The sequence below is a fragment of the Dysidea avara genome, chromosome 12, assembly GCF_963678975.1.
Source record: "Dysidea avara chromosome 12, odDysAvar1.4, whole genome shotgun sequence".
NCBI classification, from domain to species: domain Eukaryota; kingdom Metazoa; phylum Porifera; class Demospongiae; order Dictyoceratida; family Dysideidae; genus Dysidea; species Dysidea avara.
Window position 1 is genome coordinate 11650911 of NC_089283.1, and position 16490 is coordinate 11667400.

The 16490-nt window shown below is 36.0% G+C and overlaps 2 protein-coding genes and 1 long non-coding RNA gene across 3 annotated transcripts in view; 2 read left to right on the forward strand and 1 right to left on the reverse strand.

The window, feature by feature from the left end:
* Positions 1–690: 690 nt before the first annotated feature.
* Positions 691–3448, forward strand: LOC136240848 (glypican-6-like). Its single transcript, XM_066031908.1, has 5 exons — positions 691–913; positions 1171–1332; positions 1593–2236; positions 2290–2549; positions 2753–3448. Exons 1-5 carry the CDS (start codon positions 757–759, stop codon positions 3246–3248), a joined length of 1719 nt encoding a protein of 572 aa, XP_065887980.1. The 5' UTR covers positions 691–756; the 3' UTR covers positions 3249–3448.
* Positions 3449–3690: 242 nt separating this feature from the next.
* LOC136241142 (spliceosome-associated protein CWC15 homolog) overlaps positions 3691–16490 on the reverse strand; it is a 37672-nt gene continuing 24872 nt past the window's right edge. The window contains exons 3-8 of the mRNA XM_066032315.1: positions 11631–11722; positions 5250–5269; positions 5114–5189; positions 4452–4555; positions 4338–4392; positions 3691–3845 (exon numbers count right to left, since the gene is read on the reverse strand). Of these exons, the coding sequence (XP_065888387.1) occupies positions 3774–3845; positions 4338–4392; positions 4452–4555; positions 5114–5189; positions 5250–5269; positions 11631–11722 (419 nt within the window). The 3' untranslated portion in view covers positions 3691–3773. The remainder of the gene's footprint in view (positions 3846–4337; positions 4393–4451; positions 4556–5113; positions 5190–5249; positions 5270–11630; positions 11723–16490) is intronic.
* On the forward strand, positions 5775–13518 carry LOC136241144 (uncharacterized). The gene is made up of 5 exons (XR_010694189.1): positions 5775–5901; positions 5968–6017; positions 6059–6156; positions 6214–6287; positions 12922–13518. It is a non-coding gene; the product is annotated as an uncharacterized lncRNA (long non-coding RNA).

Sequence of the window (16490 nt, forward strand, 5' to 3'; positions counted from 1 at the left end):
CAGTCCTCATTTTTTCCAGCAACAATTTCACTTTGGAATGATTTACCTAACCTAGCTAAAGACTCTAATTCACTTGAAGTATTTAAATCTATAATTAAATTATAATTTACTTATTGTATTGAATTATTATTATTATTATTTTTGTGATTTGTCTGTACATTTTTCTTCATTTCTGAAGTTGTACAGTATAGGTAAATAATAAAAATAATAACATAATAATAATAATCCATCTGCATAAGCTTAAACATGCAGGTGCACGTAACTTTATATTAATAAATTTTTCCGGATCAGCTACATTACAACCAGATATTATAGTTGAGATCTACAAAAAATTAAGTTTTATTCTATTACATTTATTACACCTTACTACACAAGTGTATAATCGCAATAAGAGCTAATAGTTATAATCTGGCTACGCCAGACTAATTGCAGGATTAATAATTAGCTAACTCAGTAGGCATGCAGGCTAAGCGGGTTGGTCGCTAGCCCAAGTCTTGCGCAGCCAATACAAAGAAGAAAAAGCGGACCATACTCTCCTATTAACATTATGTGGTCAGTCAGTCAGTATCATCTACATAGCATGATTTATATACATAGAAATCACGAGACTTTGTATGACGTAATAAAACGTAAGGACTATATGCACGTGAATTACTTAACCATTGGCCACGCCTTCCAATGCCGGATATAATATATACGATGTCATGTAGGTTTCCTGGTACAGTGTAGACCCGAAAGATACCTGGACACTTGGTCATGCTGTGGGTTGTTAGCATTTGTGTCATCCTATTTCTTGCATCAAATGTCTTGAGCGAGGATACCACGCTGACCTGTAAGAACGTCAGAACCTCTTTACGTAAACTGAAACAGATCCCGCTCAACAAGAAAGATTTTATCATCAAACCGGTATTGGGTAAGTTCTATAGGTGTGTCATCAACTAAAATAGTAGCTACATGTAAAGGACTCGGTTGACGCGATAGCTACGCACCCTAGTACACTCAAAATTCTGTGTTCTCATCATACTTGTATTGGTTAGTGAGGCGTATAAAGTGTTTTACATTCACTTAACTAAAGAAAATAATTTTGTATAGCTACTTTCAGATGAATGATAATGACAGCTAACAGGTTGTAGCACACAGATAATTATAATGTCTGTTATGTTATGACAGGTGAAACTGTTGACTACTGCAATAAGCTGGAACTAACATGCTGCAGCAAAGGCATGGAACAAAAGTTGTCCTTGGAGGCAAACAGAAACTTTAAACAAGATCTAGGATACTTTGTGATGCAACAATCCATGAACTGTGAAAGCACGAAAGTTCAGTTAGCACGTAAGTGAAATGGTGCCCCAGTTGTTTTTAGACATTACTACTACAATGACAACAATTATCACTTTTGTGTAGAATGTATGCTTAAAAATGTGTAGGTTATTCATGGTGTATACTGTTTGGCATTGCATAGATTTAAAAAACAAATCAGTACTTTCCACTTTAACATGTTATTGCCCACTTTCATGCTTAATATTGTTGTGGCATTTGTGTGTGTCACTACTTTTAGTAATTATGTCATAAATATATAATATTTTCTTTAGATGCAGTACAGGAAGCATTTAAAAATTCCTTTGCCGTAGTCATTCAAGAGATGGAATCAACCAACATAGGAGAAGTTAATGATCTTGTATCACTGCTCTATAATTACTTACTCAGCTATTCTGAAACTGAAGATATATGCAGATTGCCCGAAACAATTGACGTACAGTTACAACGTATCGCACAACATGTTCTACATCAAAGTGACAGTCGCTGCTTACAGATGGTGGTTCAGCCATATTATGCCACTTTTAAAAGGAGCATTTTGGAACTTCTGGAACCTTTGTTAGGTAGACTGAAGTTATTAATAAATGGAACCAAGTATAAAAGTCGACTAATGCAGTTTATGGCGTCATATCGGGCACCCCCACACTGTGTTAAACAGTTAATGGGAATGACCTTCTGCAGTACATGCAGAGGACTAACAGCTCAACCCTGCCACAGTGTTTGCCTCAACACTATCCAGGGTTGTCTCATAGACATGGCTGATGCTTATTGGTCCATAAAAGATATGTTAAAAATGCTGGACAGAATCATTGCTCAATTAAATTTAAGCAAAATCAATGTACTAATGGAACAAGTTGGCACTAAGTTGAAAAGTTACATATTGGAGTTGAAAAGGCAATCAACAGTCATCAAACAGAAAGTAAGATAATCTATATTGTGTATAAGTATTCTAATGTCTTTTTCTTTATTCAGCTAAAGAAAAGCAACTGTCTGTTATTAGATAGCAGACGATCTGTTTCATTTGATAATTTTTTACCAAGTGTTCCACATGCTCAACCTTCACTGCAAGGTATATATATTCACCAAAAACTAATGGAATCTATTTCTGATGAACTAAAATGCTTCAATTATCAACTTGCTCGAATAAGCAGTATACCTGAACAGATGTGTACAAGAAGATATCTTACGCAAAGGAGCAACATAGGATGTTGGACTGGCTCTTCTTATGGAACGTGAGTTTTGTTAATATTGACTTTTCAAATCACAAGCTTATAGGTGGCCTTTGTATACAGGTGGTTGCTTAGGCAGGTTATATTGATTCCATTATTTAATTGCTTCTAATGGGAGGTTATTGGCTTGTGGTCATTGTTATGGGTGTGTGGTTATGGGTGTGTGTGGTTATGACTGTTACGATTTTTGCTTTTCCCTCATACAGGTACACTGCACCTGTGGCTAACTTTTCTAGACAAGCTGTTCAGCAGAATACTAACATTGAATATATCAACTCGTCCCTCCCACCAATGCATGAACTTAATTCAGATATAATTCAATTCACTCAGAATTTACATATTTCATTTACCAATGACTTTGTGTGTGACAATGTTGATGATGATGAAGACTGTACACCCTATATTGCTACTGCTAACTGTAAAATATCAGATGAATTAGAATTTTCTGGTTCTGGAGAAATAATGAATGTGATATTGGATCCCAAGAGGGAAAACTATGCAACTTTAAAGCTGCCAACCGGTGAAATTATTAGAACTTTCCCAACATTACCACCTATAAAACTACCTGACAATGTTACCAATGTTGAGGACTCCAATTCTGTGAATACCAACACCACAAATGAAACTTCTCATTCTGGTGCTTACACAATAGATGCTCATCTTCTCACCATATTGGTAATAATGTTACTGGCAATACATTGACCAGCATTGCACACGTCACGGTTTTGTAAATATTCCTCATTGTCACAAGTATTAATATAATAGTCAATGCCGCAATTCTGTACATATGTTTCTATACCATGACTTTATGTGTATTCAACGTATTGTTTTGTATTTTTGTGCTTGTACATTTTGATGTATCTTTTTTTTGAATGAACTTGTTCTATATGGGAAACAACAGATTCTGTAGTAATGCATGAATACCAGGTGATATCATGTAATAGACATTAAGACCAATGATACCTCCTAAGTTGTTAACACAATTACGGGACCACAAATCATGTCCACGCACACTTCGGCTTTCAGAGAAACATATAGCTAATTATGGGCAATGGAAGTCATGACCAAACTCTAAGAACCAAGTTTGTGTACTAAAGATGTAAGGTACTATAAACGTAGCAAGCAAACCTGACATTTACATACATGATGTATCAACACTAATTTTTTTTATTATAATGAAACATGGCATACATGGTATGTGTGTTGTGAATAAATTTATGAAAGCATTTACTTGATGTATTTGTCCATAAATTTCTTGTGAAACTCAGAGCGTATAGTATCATTGATAAAGTGTTTCTCCTACATCAAAGAGAAAAAAGCATTGGTAACTCTAATCTATAATACAGTGCAACCTCTCTTAAGAAGTTTCAAAACCAACGGATACCACTGTAAAAGACAAAACTATTATTTCCAAAAAAAAAGGGTAGGTAAACTACTTCCTTTTAAAGAGATTACACTGCATAATTATACACAATGGAAGTAAAAGAAAACTACATAATGACTGTAGCCATACTGGGAACTGAACCCTACTTGTTTACTGTTTACACATAGACATAACTATGTCAAGAAGATATACAAGGTTCCTACCAATCGAAGTAAAACAACAGTTCATTAACTGTACAGAGTATTGATTAAAATTTAATTGGTGTTAAGAATCGAGTCGCCAAGTGTTTATCAATACTCCATTAACACCAGTAAGCCTTACTAAAGTGATAACCACACTTTTAAAGATTATGTTATCACTCATGAAAGTAGAGTGAAAGTTGTCATCTTGTGAACTATAAAATTAACCTTTCTTTCATCCTCGCCTCTAGCACAGTTCTTGAACACAACATCGTCATCCCATCTACAGCCAAACAATTTAACACTAGATGTTTGACCACGACTATAAATACCAGTTTTTACCTTCGCTTTATCTTAAAGCCTCCCTTGTCCTGATTTAATAAAGGATTTCCCTTCAGTAGATTTTCTGTCCTAATTCGTTCTTCTTCTGCTTTACGTTCTCGCTCCTGAAAAACAGTTAGCATTGATGTGACTATACTTATGGTAAGGTTCCAGTGATTAACTATCAACTAGTTACACCTTCTTAGTAACAGTCACCAGGTAAAATGATAGTATGTTAGCAGTTTTCATGAAACTTTATAACACAGGTGTATTGTTTCATATACAAACCACAAATGAAAAACAAAAATCAATGGTGAGAAAGGCACATCAATGTAATGTACATATGAAAGTGTAAAATTGAAGATGGTGGAGCGATGTAAGTTGTTACATGAATTAATAGTCCGACCCATCCTTTATTTGTACACTTTTAATTCACACATCAATGGTTGACCACAGGCCACAATTAAAGCAAAAATTATACTTTAATTTTGTTAGAGTACACCCTCACACACCTAAGGCAATTACCATTAGGGTATAACGTTGGTTAGAGATAACATACAAGATATAGCAGAGGCGTCACTGGAGCCACACACACAATCCACATTTAGCTAAGCGAATAGCATTACTTGATAACAATTAGTACTAATTACTGATTTCACTTGACACCAGATCGTCTCTCGTACCTTTCTTGCTTGTTCCTCTGCTCTCTCCCTTTTTATCTTTTGCAATTCTCTTAGCAGTTCTGCAGTATCATCTTCACTATAAACACATGGCCATACAAAATGATAGTATATTTCGAAGAATCAAAACTGTAGTTACCTGTCATCATCCTCATCTTCCTGTAACAGAAAGAACACAAAACAATAATCTACTGTACGACAATCAGCTACTGGTTGCCTACTTTGTTGATAGGGTATACCTATATCTTGTGTTGTCTAAGAACACTGGCAAATGTGGGAATACAAATTAGAAATTGGAGAAGAGTAACAATCCTAGGCTAAACTGTTACCACATCACTATGTGGATGAACAGCAGATATCATACATTATCCTGTATCAATTCCTCTAGTTACAGACTACTTTACCCCCTAAAGTGATTTACTTTAAAAGCTTCGTTTCCCACAAGACTCTATGAGAACAATAGAAACCTACAAGTTCCATATGTAGTGTGGCCAGTAAATTTATTGCCATCTGGCTTAGACTGGCCTCTCATAACAAATAAAACCTGAAAAGACATGCCCAGAACCACAGCTAAAATAATCATGATATGAACATAGCACTAACTTAATATAACAATTAGTTACTATGGCAGTGGGTTATCCAATTGTTACCTCTAACACATACATGAATGTGTATTTAGCAGGTACGGCAGGTATACTAACTACTACCTTTTATATTTATGGATATAACAAGAACATGCCAACTACAAAACCTGTGCATGCATGGGAATTCTGAGCTCTACTATATCACTAGTAAGCAAAACAGTAAGGAAAGCTAGGTATTGAAATTGGTTCAATTTAATTTTCTCATTATTGCAGAAAACCATTGTACAGGATGTGGCCTGAATCAAGTATTCATGCTATGGCAGGTTAGACTGGATAGTAACACTAACCCCTATACAAAATTTAGGTGTGGTGATCAGAGGTGGTGGTGATTTTATCAAAAGTACAGTGGTCATGATTAGAAAAACAACTGAAGCCCGATGGAAGAACTCAGCTTGCCAATGGGTAAATAAAATATTACACATCTTTTTATGATAAGTACTACATTATATATTTTTGAAGGATCTATACGGATCCATTGCTCCACATAACGAGAGTAACAAATGAGAAAGTTGTATACATGTACACTGGTCCAGGTAAGTACAGTAATTTAAGAAAGTAGCTGGTAGCCTAACGTATAACCGAAGAATTCAGTGATAAACAAAAACACTACAAGACGCTCTTCTTGAGTGCTCAGCTTTCAAGAAACCAATTCAATGACTACATACAGGGCAGGTATAGGAGAGACAGCCTTATCACAAAAAATTAAAACTCCACAAAATAAATATATACTTATACTAAATAATAAACATATAATTGGCTATTACTTGTCAAAATCTGTATAGTCAGTGGTGAATTTTGTTGAGCAAATATCATTACCACTTCATATTTATGTACTTATCAAATCATTGCCTAGTGGTCCAAAATTGGAAACATAGCCCACAAGTGTGTAAACTAAGTAATCACATTAGCAACCAGTGGTCTTATTATAAAGTTCACTTGTTAAAATACACTCTACTTTGTGGCCACAAGCCACAGGTTTTATTGCTTCACGAGAACTCCACGTGAATTACCCTACATGATAAACAAATTTTACACTTTGAAATGTATGTACTGTATACTCAGAAGATATAAGCTATACATCTAGCAACTCACAGTGAAACTGTCTTAATCGCCACCTGTATAGAAAGGTCACCTCTCTAAAATACCAACTTTAAATTTACCCAAATGAGAATTTTATATACACTATCTATAGTAGCCACATGCCTATTAAGGCAAAGAAGCTTTGGCCAAAAGTGACTGGCTTAGACAGTTTACAACAATCTATCATAATTCATGCATATACTATCAAGTTACAATGAGCCATTTTAACACAAGCAATAGTCACTTCATGATATATGACTGTTCATAACTCTCACAAAAGCTGAAAGATAAAATAGTAATAGTAAAAGTCAATTTTTTCTGTACACAAGCTTAGAGACAAATTCTATGTATCAACATTTATTCTGGAAACCATCCCATCATAAATAATATTAGCCTGTTTACTTATATAAGTGTACACAGACTGTAATTATCAGTGTTTTCTGTTACAAACTGATTTTAAGGTTGTTGCTGTGTAGATAAACATCAATAACATGTTCTTTATTATCCCATTGCAAAGATAACTGCTAACCATACACAATAACTTGCTTGACAGAAATGATGCAAAAAAGAAATACGCTTAACTTCTAGAAGGTAGTTTTAAAACTTTTCTGGCCCTAATGGCACTCCAATGACAATCAAATCCACCCATGTCTCTAATCTAGATGCATCGTCAATTTGGATTAAATGTACCCTATAAATACATCTACACCTTTAGAAACCTACAGGGGGTACGAAGATTTCCAAGCCCCATTTGTGAACTCTAGTACCTCACCCTTACTCTACACAAGCAAAGGCTGGCCACACAGACCATATAAGTCACAGATGTGCATGCACATAACAGAACTGAACAAGAAGTTACAACAGGACACGACAGTAATTAGTCTAACTATGACTATGTAACTCAGTATACACCTGTACCAGATAGAATGTGTAAGTTGTAAGGTAAACACAAGGGGTGTGAGTAAAACATCAGTTGTCTTAACTAGAATAGCCCTTATACAATGGGGGAGAGGGGTGGGAGTATTATCTGATGCTACTGTTGGTGAAACTGTGGTGTACTGCTTTTTTTTTTGTTCTGAAGATGTGCTAGCTAGTATCCATTTTTGTGTACCTTGTACTGCAGGTTCAAAAGATAAATTCAATTTTGTACACTATGATTTCATATATACTCACATTTTAGCATACCCCCACATGTGCCACACAATATTTTAAGCCATTTTGATGGTACACATATACACATCAAGAAACTTGCCTGTCTCACGTGACCATAGTATACTTTACCACAGCGTGTGGGTGAATTCCACTACTAGCAAAAAAATTTTTTTCACTTTCATGATGTCAGTGTTTAACAATATAACACATTACTGATTGTTATATACATAGGTACCGTAGCATCACAGCAAATGCTGTGGCGGTGCAAACACAATTTCTTACAAATATTCATAGGTATACAGGTATTGACTTCACTTGACAATTTATTGGTGTCATTAGAATGTTTGGCTGCTACAAGTATTGCATTCATGACACATTCCATGCAAACGTAATAGGAATGATGGAAACACATAGAATATATTTTTTTCTTGGCCTAATGGAACATTTCCTTTCTTAGTTATACTATCTGCACCATACAGTCATGATGGAAAACTTTCAGGACAACACATACAAGAGTCTCCTACCCACTAGACCCCCTATTTATTTAAAAAATCCCTGCCTGAACTTTGTGTGTATGTGTTTGCTTCCCTAGCTTTAGCAAACACACACACACACACACACACACACACACACACACACACACACACACACACACACACACACACACACACACACACACACACACACACACACACACACACACACACACACACGTTCAGGTGGAGATTTTAAAAATAAATAGCAAAGACTGGGATAAAGTGGGTAGATAGATATTTGTTGTCCTGCTCAACTGTCTATGTCTCATACAGTTGAAGGTCCAGGTGGGCCGACACCTTTACCTGTGAGACATGGTACAGCCCCCTGCGGGTTACTAGTACTACCAAGAGTTCATAATATATATACTAAGGAGAGTATCCTACTCTCATTCATATACCCCTGTAGAAGGGTGTATCGTGAAGTTATGACGTAACGACAAGATGTCGTGGTTTGTGACGTACAGGAAGCCGTAAAAGTGCAAGAATCGTTAGCACCGTTTTACACTTGCGACGCTCAGGATAGCCGTATTCACGAATGGCCTAGTAGGAAACGCCTACGAAGTGGTCTTAACCCATGAAGGAACGATTGTAGTTGGGTGAGAAACGCTTAGAGCTGGAGTTTATTTGGTTGCTAGTGACGTTGGTAGGCACGCGTTCAATCGATACCATGTTCAACTTATGACATCATTAATTATACAAAGAAAAACGGGCGAACTCAGAAGTGTTATGTCATAACTTCACGATACGCCCTTCTACAGGGGTATATGAGAGTAGGATACTCTCCTTAGTATATATATTATGAACTCTTGGTACTACCCAAGGAGGGCATGCCTGCACTGACTCATAGCACCTGAGTGGTGCACAGGTTCCCCAGTGCTGGCCACTGGGAAGCATGACCGCATAGTGGCAGCTGAAGGTTTTGCTTTGCTTTGCGTGCATGTGTGTGTGGCTATTGGGACATCTGCACAAGAAATGAAATAAACTATAAAACTTTGAGCTATGTATATGAATACTGCAAAGAGTTAGTAAAATAAGAGAAGACATAACTTAACCTGTAAAATATGATTGCACAAAAGTTAGCCGTTTGGCTCCGAATGTCACTAGTGGGTTTGGTTCTTTAAAATGGAACTTATTTTACATACGCATTTTGACATACAAAACTTGGGCTCCTGTTACTCCATGCAGGGACCACCTATTTCTCCGTGGTTTGCATTAAACTACTCACAAAGGATAGATCTACAACACCATATAACATTTACTAACCTTCATTATTCCATCCCTCTGTAGTATTGTGTTGTAATTATTGTTTTTGAAACAGCTGAAAAATTATTTCAAATGCAGATTCGTCTTATATCATGTTTGATCGTGTTACAATGCTCGGATAAAGCTTAGGATAATATCCGATAACCACAGAGTAGCGTGGTCTAAACTGTTTCATAGGATATTTCATTTACTAGATATATGTGTTTGAATGCATGCATATAACAATAGCCACAATAGTGGTGTTCGCGTTTAACAGAACACCTTTTTTATTAACTTTGGGGCCAAAAGGTTAAATTGAATGACTTCTTTTCCATATGATGTAAAACATTAATTACTTCCCTTACAGCAATTGAGTTAACCACACCATAACGAATGTTTAAAGACTTTTATCCTACTGAATCAGCAAGTCACCCCAGACTGAGCAAGGATATACAATGGACAGCACTATTTTTAAAGTACATTACACAAGATTAACTGTTTCTGATGTCATGGCAACACAGTTGAAATTCTGCTCTATATCATTTCCTCAGATGTAGTTCTGACTTGAAGTTATCAGTCATGCCATGCTCTTAACAATGATGCTACTATTGCTATGTTTAATTGCATGCCCCCGTGTCTTGGACAATTTTTTTGATTATCAATACTTTTATGAGTGTTTTAGTACTGTAGTTTGCATATTACATTGCACACATATGCACATGTCCTACCCTTTGAAAACAAAGCAAAAGTATCTCTTAAAGATTTCTTGGAAACACACATCACAATTGATGATATATGTATCAACGAGACTAAATTTGAAAATCATTTGTTGACTACTAGCACTGGTATCTGCAGTAAAAGCCAGTTCAATTTATGACCTCCCCTTAACAGTGACTCTTAGATACACATATGCATTCAGTCATGTATGTGCATGTTTTTTGCTAACAATATGATTCACTCAAAATATGGATTCAGGCAAAAGAAATTTCCTGTTATAATAATTTTATTGTTAGGATTCTTGCTAGACTTTAATTTCTAAAACGTGAGCTTCAAAAGCATGACTTAGCCAAAAAAAATTTTTTTCTCTGTGTGATGGTTATGTGTGAGTTAAACAATTGGATTACCAGCAAAATATAAACCAGTGGAATGTTTTATTAGAGTATTGACTGCTCTATTAGAGTATCTTTAAAGTTCTCCCCCAGATAGTAAGTCCCAAAATAGCTAAGGTGTACACAGTGAACATGACCGAAATAAATAGCTACCCATAGAGTCCATAAAATGTCTAATATATGAACTGTGCATGACTTAAAACAAAGCCTTCATTTATCACATACGGGTTCTTTATATATAGTACAATGTACAAAGTTTTTTAAAATTATTTTTATGGCTTTACAGCACAAGTACTGAAGATCTGTAGGATACCTGGTCCTACAGCCTGTTTAAAGTTGTTACAGAAAGTATGGAGAAAAAAATCCATGACAGGACCTGCCATCCAATTAATGTTCAAACACTTACAGGAGTCTGCCAGGCAGTCAGGATGTTTTCTCCTTGTCAATTTCGTGTATATATATCCATAGGAACTCTAAAGATTGACTTATTATCTCAAAGTACCCCCATGTGGAACCAAATGGATATTAGTTTATTCAATAAGGCTTTACAGCACAAGTGTTGAAGGGACACCTGGTCCTACAGCCTGCTTTGCTCACATGGGTACAGAAAGGCAAACAAACAAACAAACAAATATAGGTAGATTACATACATATACATACACAATGTTTTTTGGAAAACAATTCTGGCATGTGTTCACACAGGCACGTCTTGATTAAAAAACTTAGTAACATGAACATGTACACACAATATACATACATCATCATCATCATCTAGGGGATCATCAGCATCCAAATTGACAGGAGCAGGCATCGCTTCAACACGAGGTTTCTTTGCTGGCTGTGGAGCCTCTGAAGGGAAACACATGTAATGTACATACATATGACTGCATTATGTACATATACATGCAATACAGCAGACTGTGAGTATTGTGTGCATTTGATACAGATTAGATGTGATATCTCTCATTTTTCCTTGCAAGAAAGCAGAATATTCGATGTTTTAGAATTGAGAGCTTGTCTATCATAAGTTGAGCAAATTTCTTTACTTGCTGCTGTACTGCTGACCCCAAAGAGTGACCCTTGATTCTTCAGTACCTATCTGGTATTCTTATGCATCTATTGTACCACTCAAATGCAGTGTTGTCTGGTGAGAGTGCAAGCAATTAAAAAATTTGCTAATTAAAGGGTGTGGCACCCATTTTGCCTGCAAATATTCATCCCAAACGAAACAGGATGAGCAAAACGGGTGCCAGTTAATTAGCAAGTTTTTTAATCACTCGCACTCTCATGAGTTGACGTTGCATTTGAGTGGTACGTAAATATTAACAGAACTCAAAATAACAGCCTGTCATCGGTCATTTTCTGACCCAAAAGTCATAATGACTGACCAAATTAAAAATGGTCTGACATTACGACCTATCAAAATATGCATTTAAATAACATTGTGTATGTAAACTGTTACTATTATGTACCAGTGACTGACCATGTTGCATACTGGTCTTTCATTTTTACAGATCAAGTAAGAGACGTTATATTGAGCACTGACGTACTGCACATACTCAATGTAGCTAGCAAACATCAGCAGAGCAGCTAACTTGCTTTGCCCGAATCATCACAACACTCATCTAACATCAATTAGGGTCCTGTGCAACTACTCAAGTCCCTAGGAGTCAGTACTGGCTAATCCTCCTGGGCAGGTAACCCAATTAGTAACCAGTTGCTTATTATAGTTTCCTTGAGCAAGAAACTTTTTACTCACATCAGTTGGGACCTAGTGACTTGGTGTCAACCGGGGAAGCAGTCCACCCAGCTGTGTCATCAATGGGCAAGCACATGCCAAGTACCGTTCAGATGGGACTTTTGGTGTCCATACCTTTTACATCTGTACCTGTGAGACATGGGACAACCTCCTGTGGGTCACTAATCCTGCCACACACACACATCATGTAACAGACTAGATGTGGCACACTAAATGTTCAATTTTACAAAAACTGTTAATCTGAATTATTGTATTATAATTATGTGACATGTTTTGGTACCACATACAGGTGTCAAACACTACAAGGTTGAGCACAACAACACACTTGGTGGTGGACAATGCACAGAAGTGTTCAGCCTTACTACCAGTTTCCCATGTGAATGACACTGTTGTTAACTAACTCCCCATCACTGTTGTTCCAGATTATACAACCTGCCAGTAGGAAAGCGGAATACCAAGAAACTCATTGGTTGCAGGATGTTCACAGCAAATACTGTATTGATGACGTACTGTACTGAACAGTACAATAAAGTAAAGCTGAAATCTACAACCAAATTATCTCCAGTCACTACTAAGAGAGAATCAACATTCCAGAACACACAATTTCAAACAGGCAGGCTATACAATGTTTTGTAGCATTTACTTACACTGTATGATGCATGGACTAGACTGATATAACCATGCCGAGGATGGTATGCCTGGAAGAAACTCTAACTCTTGTTACTCAAATATTAGATGCACGCCCATTAAAATTGTTATATGTTAAGTTGCAAGTACATACCATGTCTCAGTTTGTGGGAAGGCTATTGTGATACTTAGATAAAAATCCAGGTGCAAATGCATAAGTAAACTAGTGGCATGTAGTTGAATTGTTGTACAATAAGTATGTGTGCTATAAAAAGTAACACTAGTATTGTTTAACTAGTATACTCCCTAATGTGTTGGGGTTATAAGTATGCTATTATCACTATACATATTTCTAATGTTTGAGATGTGTACAATATAGAGAGAATGCATTAGTAATGTATTTGACAGTGCACTTAACAGTGTACTTTGACTAGTTCAATAATTAACACTGTTTGTATTTGCAACCAGCTATTGGATATACAATGATACATACTCCTATCTATTTATTTTTATTTATTAAGACTTTACAGCACAAGTGCTGAAGGTCTGTAGGACTCCTGGTCCTACAGCCTGTTTAAAGTTGTTACAGAAAGGTTGAGAAAGGAGAAAAAATCTATGACTGGACCTGGGCAGCCTCGCACCTGTAGCCATCTGATTAACACTCAAATGCTTACAGGAGTCTGCCAGGCGGTCTGGATGTTTTCTTGTTATTTTCAAGTATATGTATCCATAGGAACCTTAGAGATTGACTTTATTATCTCAAAGTACTCTTAATGACCTGCTGAACAAAACCTGGCTGTTTTCGCACATTCCTTATATTCTATTTTATTGCTTCTCTGCTATTTATAATAACAAAGGAGTAGACAGCCAAAGTTTTAGTCTTTTGTGATAAATAGTCTTGGAATTATAGCGCTAGATAGTTGGAACAGAAATAAACTCTATTTATAAAGCAACAATACGGCAAATGAAATACAGGTGCTTATTTAATCGATCATAACTCACGACTGAAACAAGCTACGGTTTGGCTCAATCTGTTCACCATGAACTGGCACATTGATCAAGGTATAGGTTTTCCCAGTACGTCTTGGTGTGGACAAAGAAAAAAAGCCAATCCAACAATGAAATGACGATGGGAAACTTTATTTCTACCACATCGTGAATAAGCACTCATAACTCACTTACAGTATGCTATATGAACACAAAACAAATATTTTCTTGATTTGATAGTACATACTAAAGCAATTAAATGTGTGTAAAATTTTTATGTAGCATGCGTATTTTTATTTTAATACATTTTTATAGCAAACTATACTTTTGCAAAAACGGCCAGTTTTTGCTCAGCGGGTCACACATTTCTAGCATTGATCTTGATTTAGTAAATTAAAGCAGTAAATACATGTACAGGGAAAGAGCAAGAAGCATAACAATATGACATAACCATTCACTAATGAAACAAATGAACAATTATATCTACAACATGTCACATGTAAATGATATTAATCGTATTAAGTTTAAAATTTAAAATTGACTGTCTACCTCTGGATATGGTTCTCAGAAATGATTATGTAAATCATAGAGTTTCTATTAGACATCTAATCTCTAACTTATTATTTACAGGAAAAAAGAGGGTGTGAGTCCTGCTCATGTACAAAAAAAAATCAATTAAACTTTACTGGATTCTTAATTGTCTGCACTCAAAATAGAGCTCTCACATTGTTTTCTTAATTCATCAGCTACAGGTGTATGCATCAAAGCATGGTGAGAAGCGGTTGACCAAGACATAGTGATACTGATTCAACTAGACCTGTCTTATGCTTTGTGGTATTGTTCACACTTCACTCAATTTATCAGCAGTCATGTAAAATAATGTTACACTAATCTGGTGAATGAAACCAAGATGTGCAATAACAAGTGGCTTAGGATAGGATGAGTGTTTAAATATTACCTTATCATCAAGAGTGCACAAGGAGAGTGTCTAGGCCCAGTAAAACCAAAGGACTTCCCTCACATGTAACTCAATAATAAATATTATTTGAGGCAACATTTCCATTTCCATTTGAGTCTATCAATTATTATGTAAACAACTGTTGCCATGTCATTCATTGTGAAACAAAATCTTGTTACAATATTAAAGTAGTTCAACATTCACATCAATCATGCTCGACATTGTAAATCCTGGCCAGCAAACAATCTGTAAGGGTTAGCTACAACCTATGGTACACAAAGTGATGAGAGATGCACTTTACAGTGTACATGTATATGCCACATCAAGACGATTGACTGATGACGCGTAAACTGCTAAACTGCTTGTGGGAGCCGATGTAGGAGATAAAAGCTAAATTGACAAAGCAGTGAACTGTCCAGGTTAGGTGCTGATTTTATTAGAGTTGTTTACCAAGGATTTTGTGAAACACAGCCTGTATGTCAGGTTACACTAATATGGTAAGCGTAACCAGTTTGCTATGATATATCAGTTACAGTGTATATGTCACAGCATGATATCACCACAAGTATGATATGTATATACCCCAGTATCACGATATATCCCTGGAACTCTAATGTTAAGCCAATTTATTATGTTGAATGAGTGTAAACTTTGCATTGTGGGAAGTTCAATTTTGGATTGTTAAAATAGTCTGAGTGGTAGTCATGAAATTACAAGTACAGTTTGTAGCTGAGAGTTGGAAACAATTTTAAATTATGTGATGTGCGACACAGCATATGTCAACATACAATAAATTGGTAATATTGTAAGGTACACAGAATGACGTTGAGGATTTGTCCAATGTGAGCTAGTATGAAAGACCTGCATTATACTGAAATCTCATCTTGTTTGTCAAACAAAGGCAGGAAACAGGTGCACACTTAACAGCTACAGGAAGGCATACACTAGAGCAGTGTAATATGGAATACTGTGTATATCAACAAATTTGCTTAACAACAGTACACTGGTGATACTCACATATGCAGTGACATAACATAGCTTAATAATTCCTGAACAGCACAAAACACTGCAAGTATGTGCAGGTATATATTTTAAAAAAACATACAACTGGTGATGCCTAGGACCATATTTTACTTAAGTACAAAATTTAATCACATCATGATTAAATGATAAACCAATACTCATTAGCACATTTTCTAGACTCTACTTTATAGTTTTAATTACAAGTAGAGTACGCAAAGGTTGTATTGCTATAATTAGTCTTGTGCCTAGACCCTATTTTCTTG

Bases quoted from the DNA above. Each gene is read 5' to 3' on its own strand.
- LOC136240848 (XM_066031908.1), top strand. From the start codon at position 757: ATGCTGTGGGTTGTTAGCATTTGTGTCATCCTATTTCTTGCATCAAAT. The intron at 914-1,170 runs GTAAGTTCTATA...ATGTTATGACAG, and splicing joins TATCATCAAACCGGTATTGG to GTGAAACTGTTGACTACTGC. The intron at 2,237-2,289 runs GTAAGATAATCT...TTCTTTATTCAG, and splicing joins CAACAGTCATCAAACAGAAA to CTAAAGAAAAGCAACTGTCT.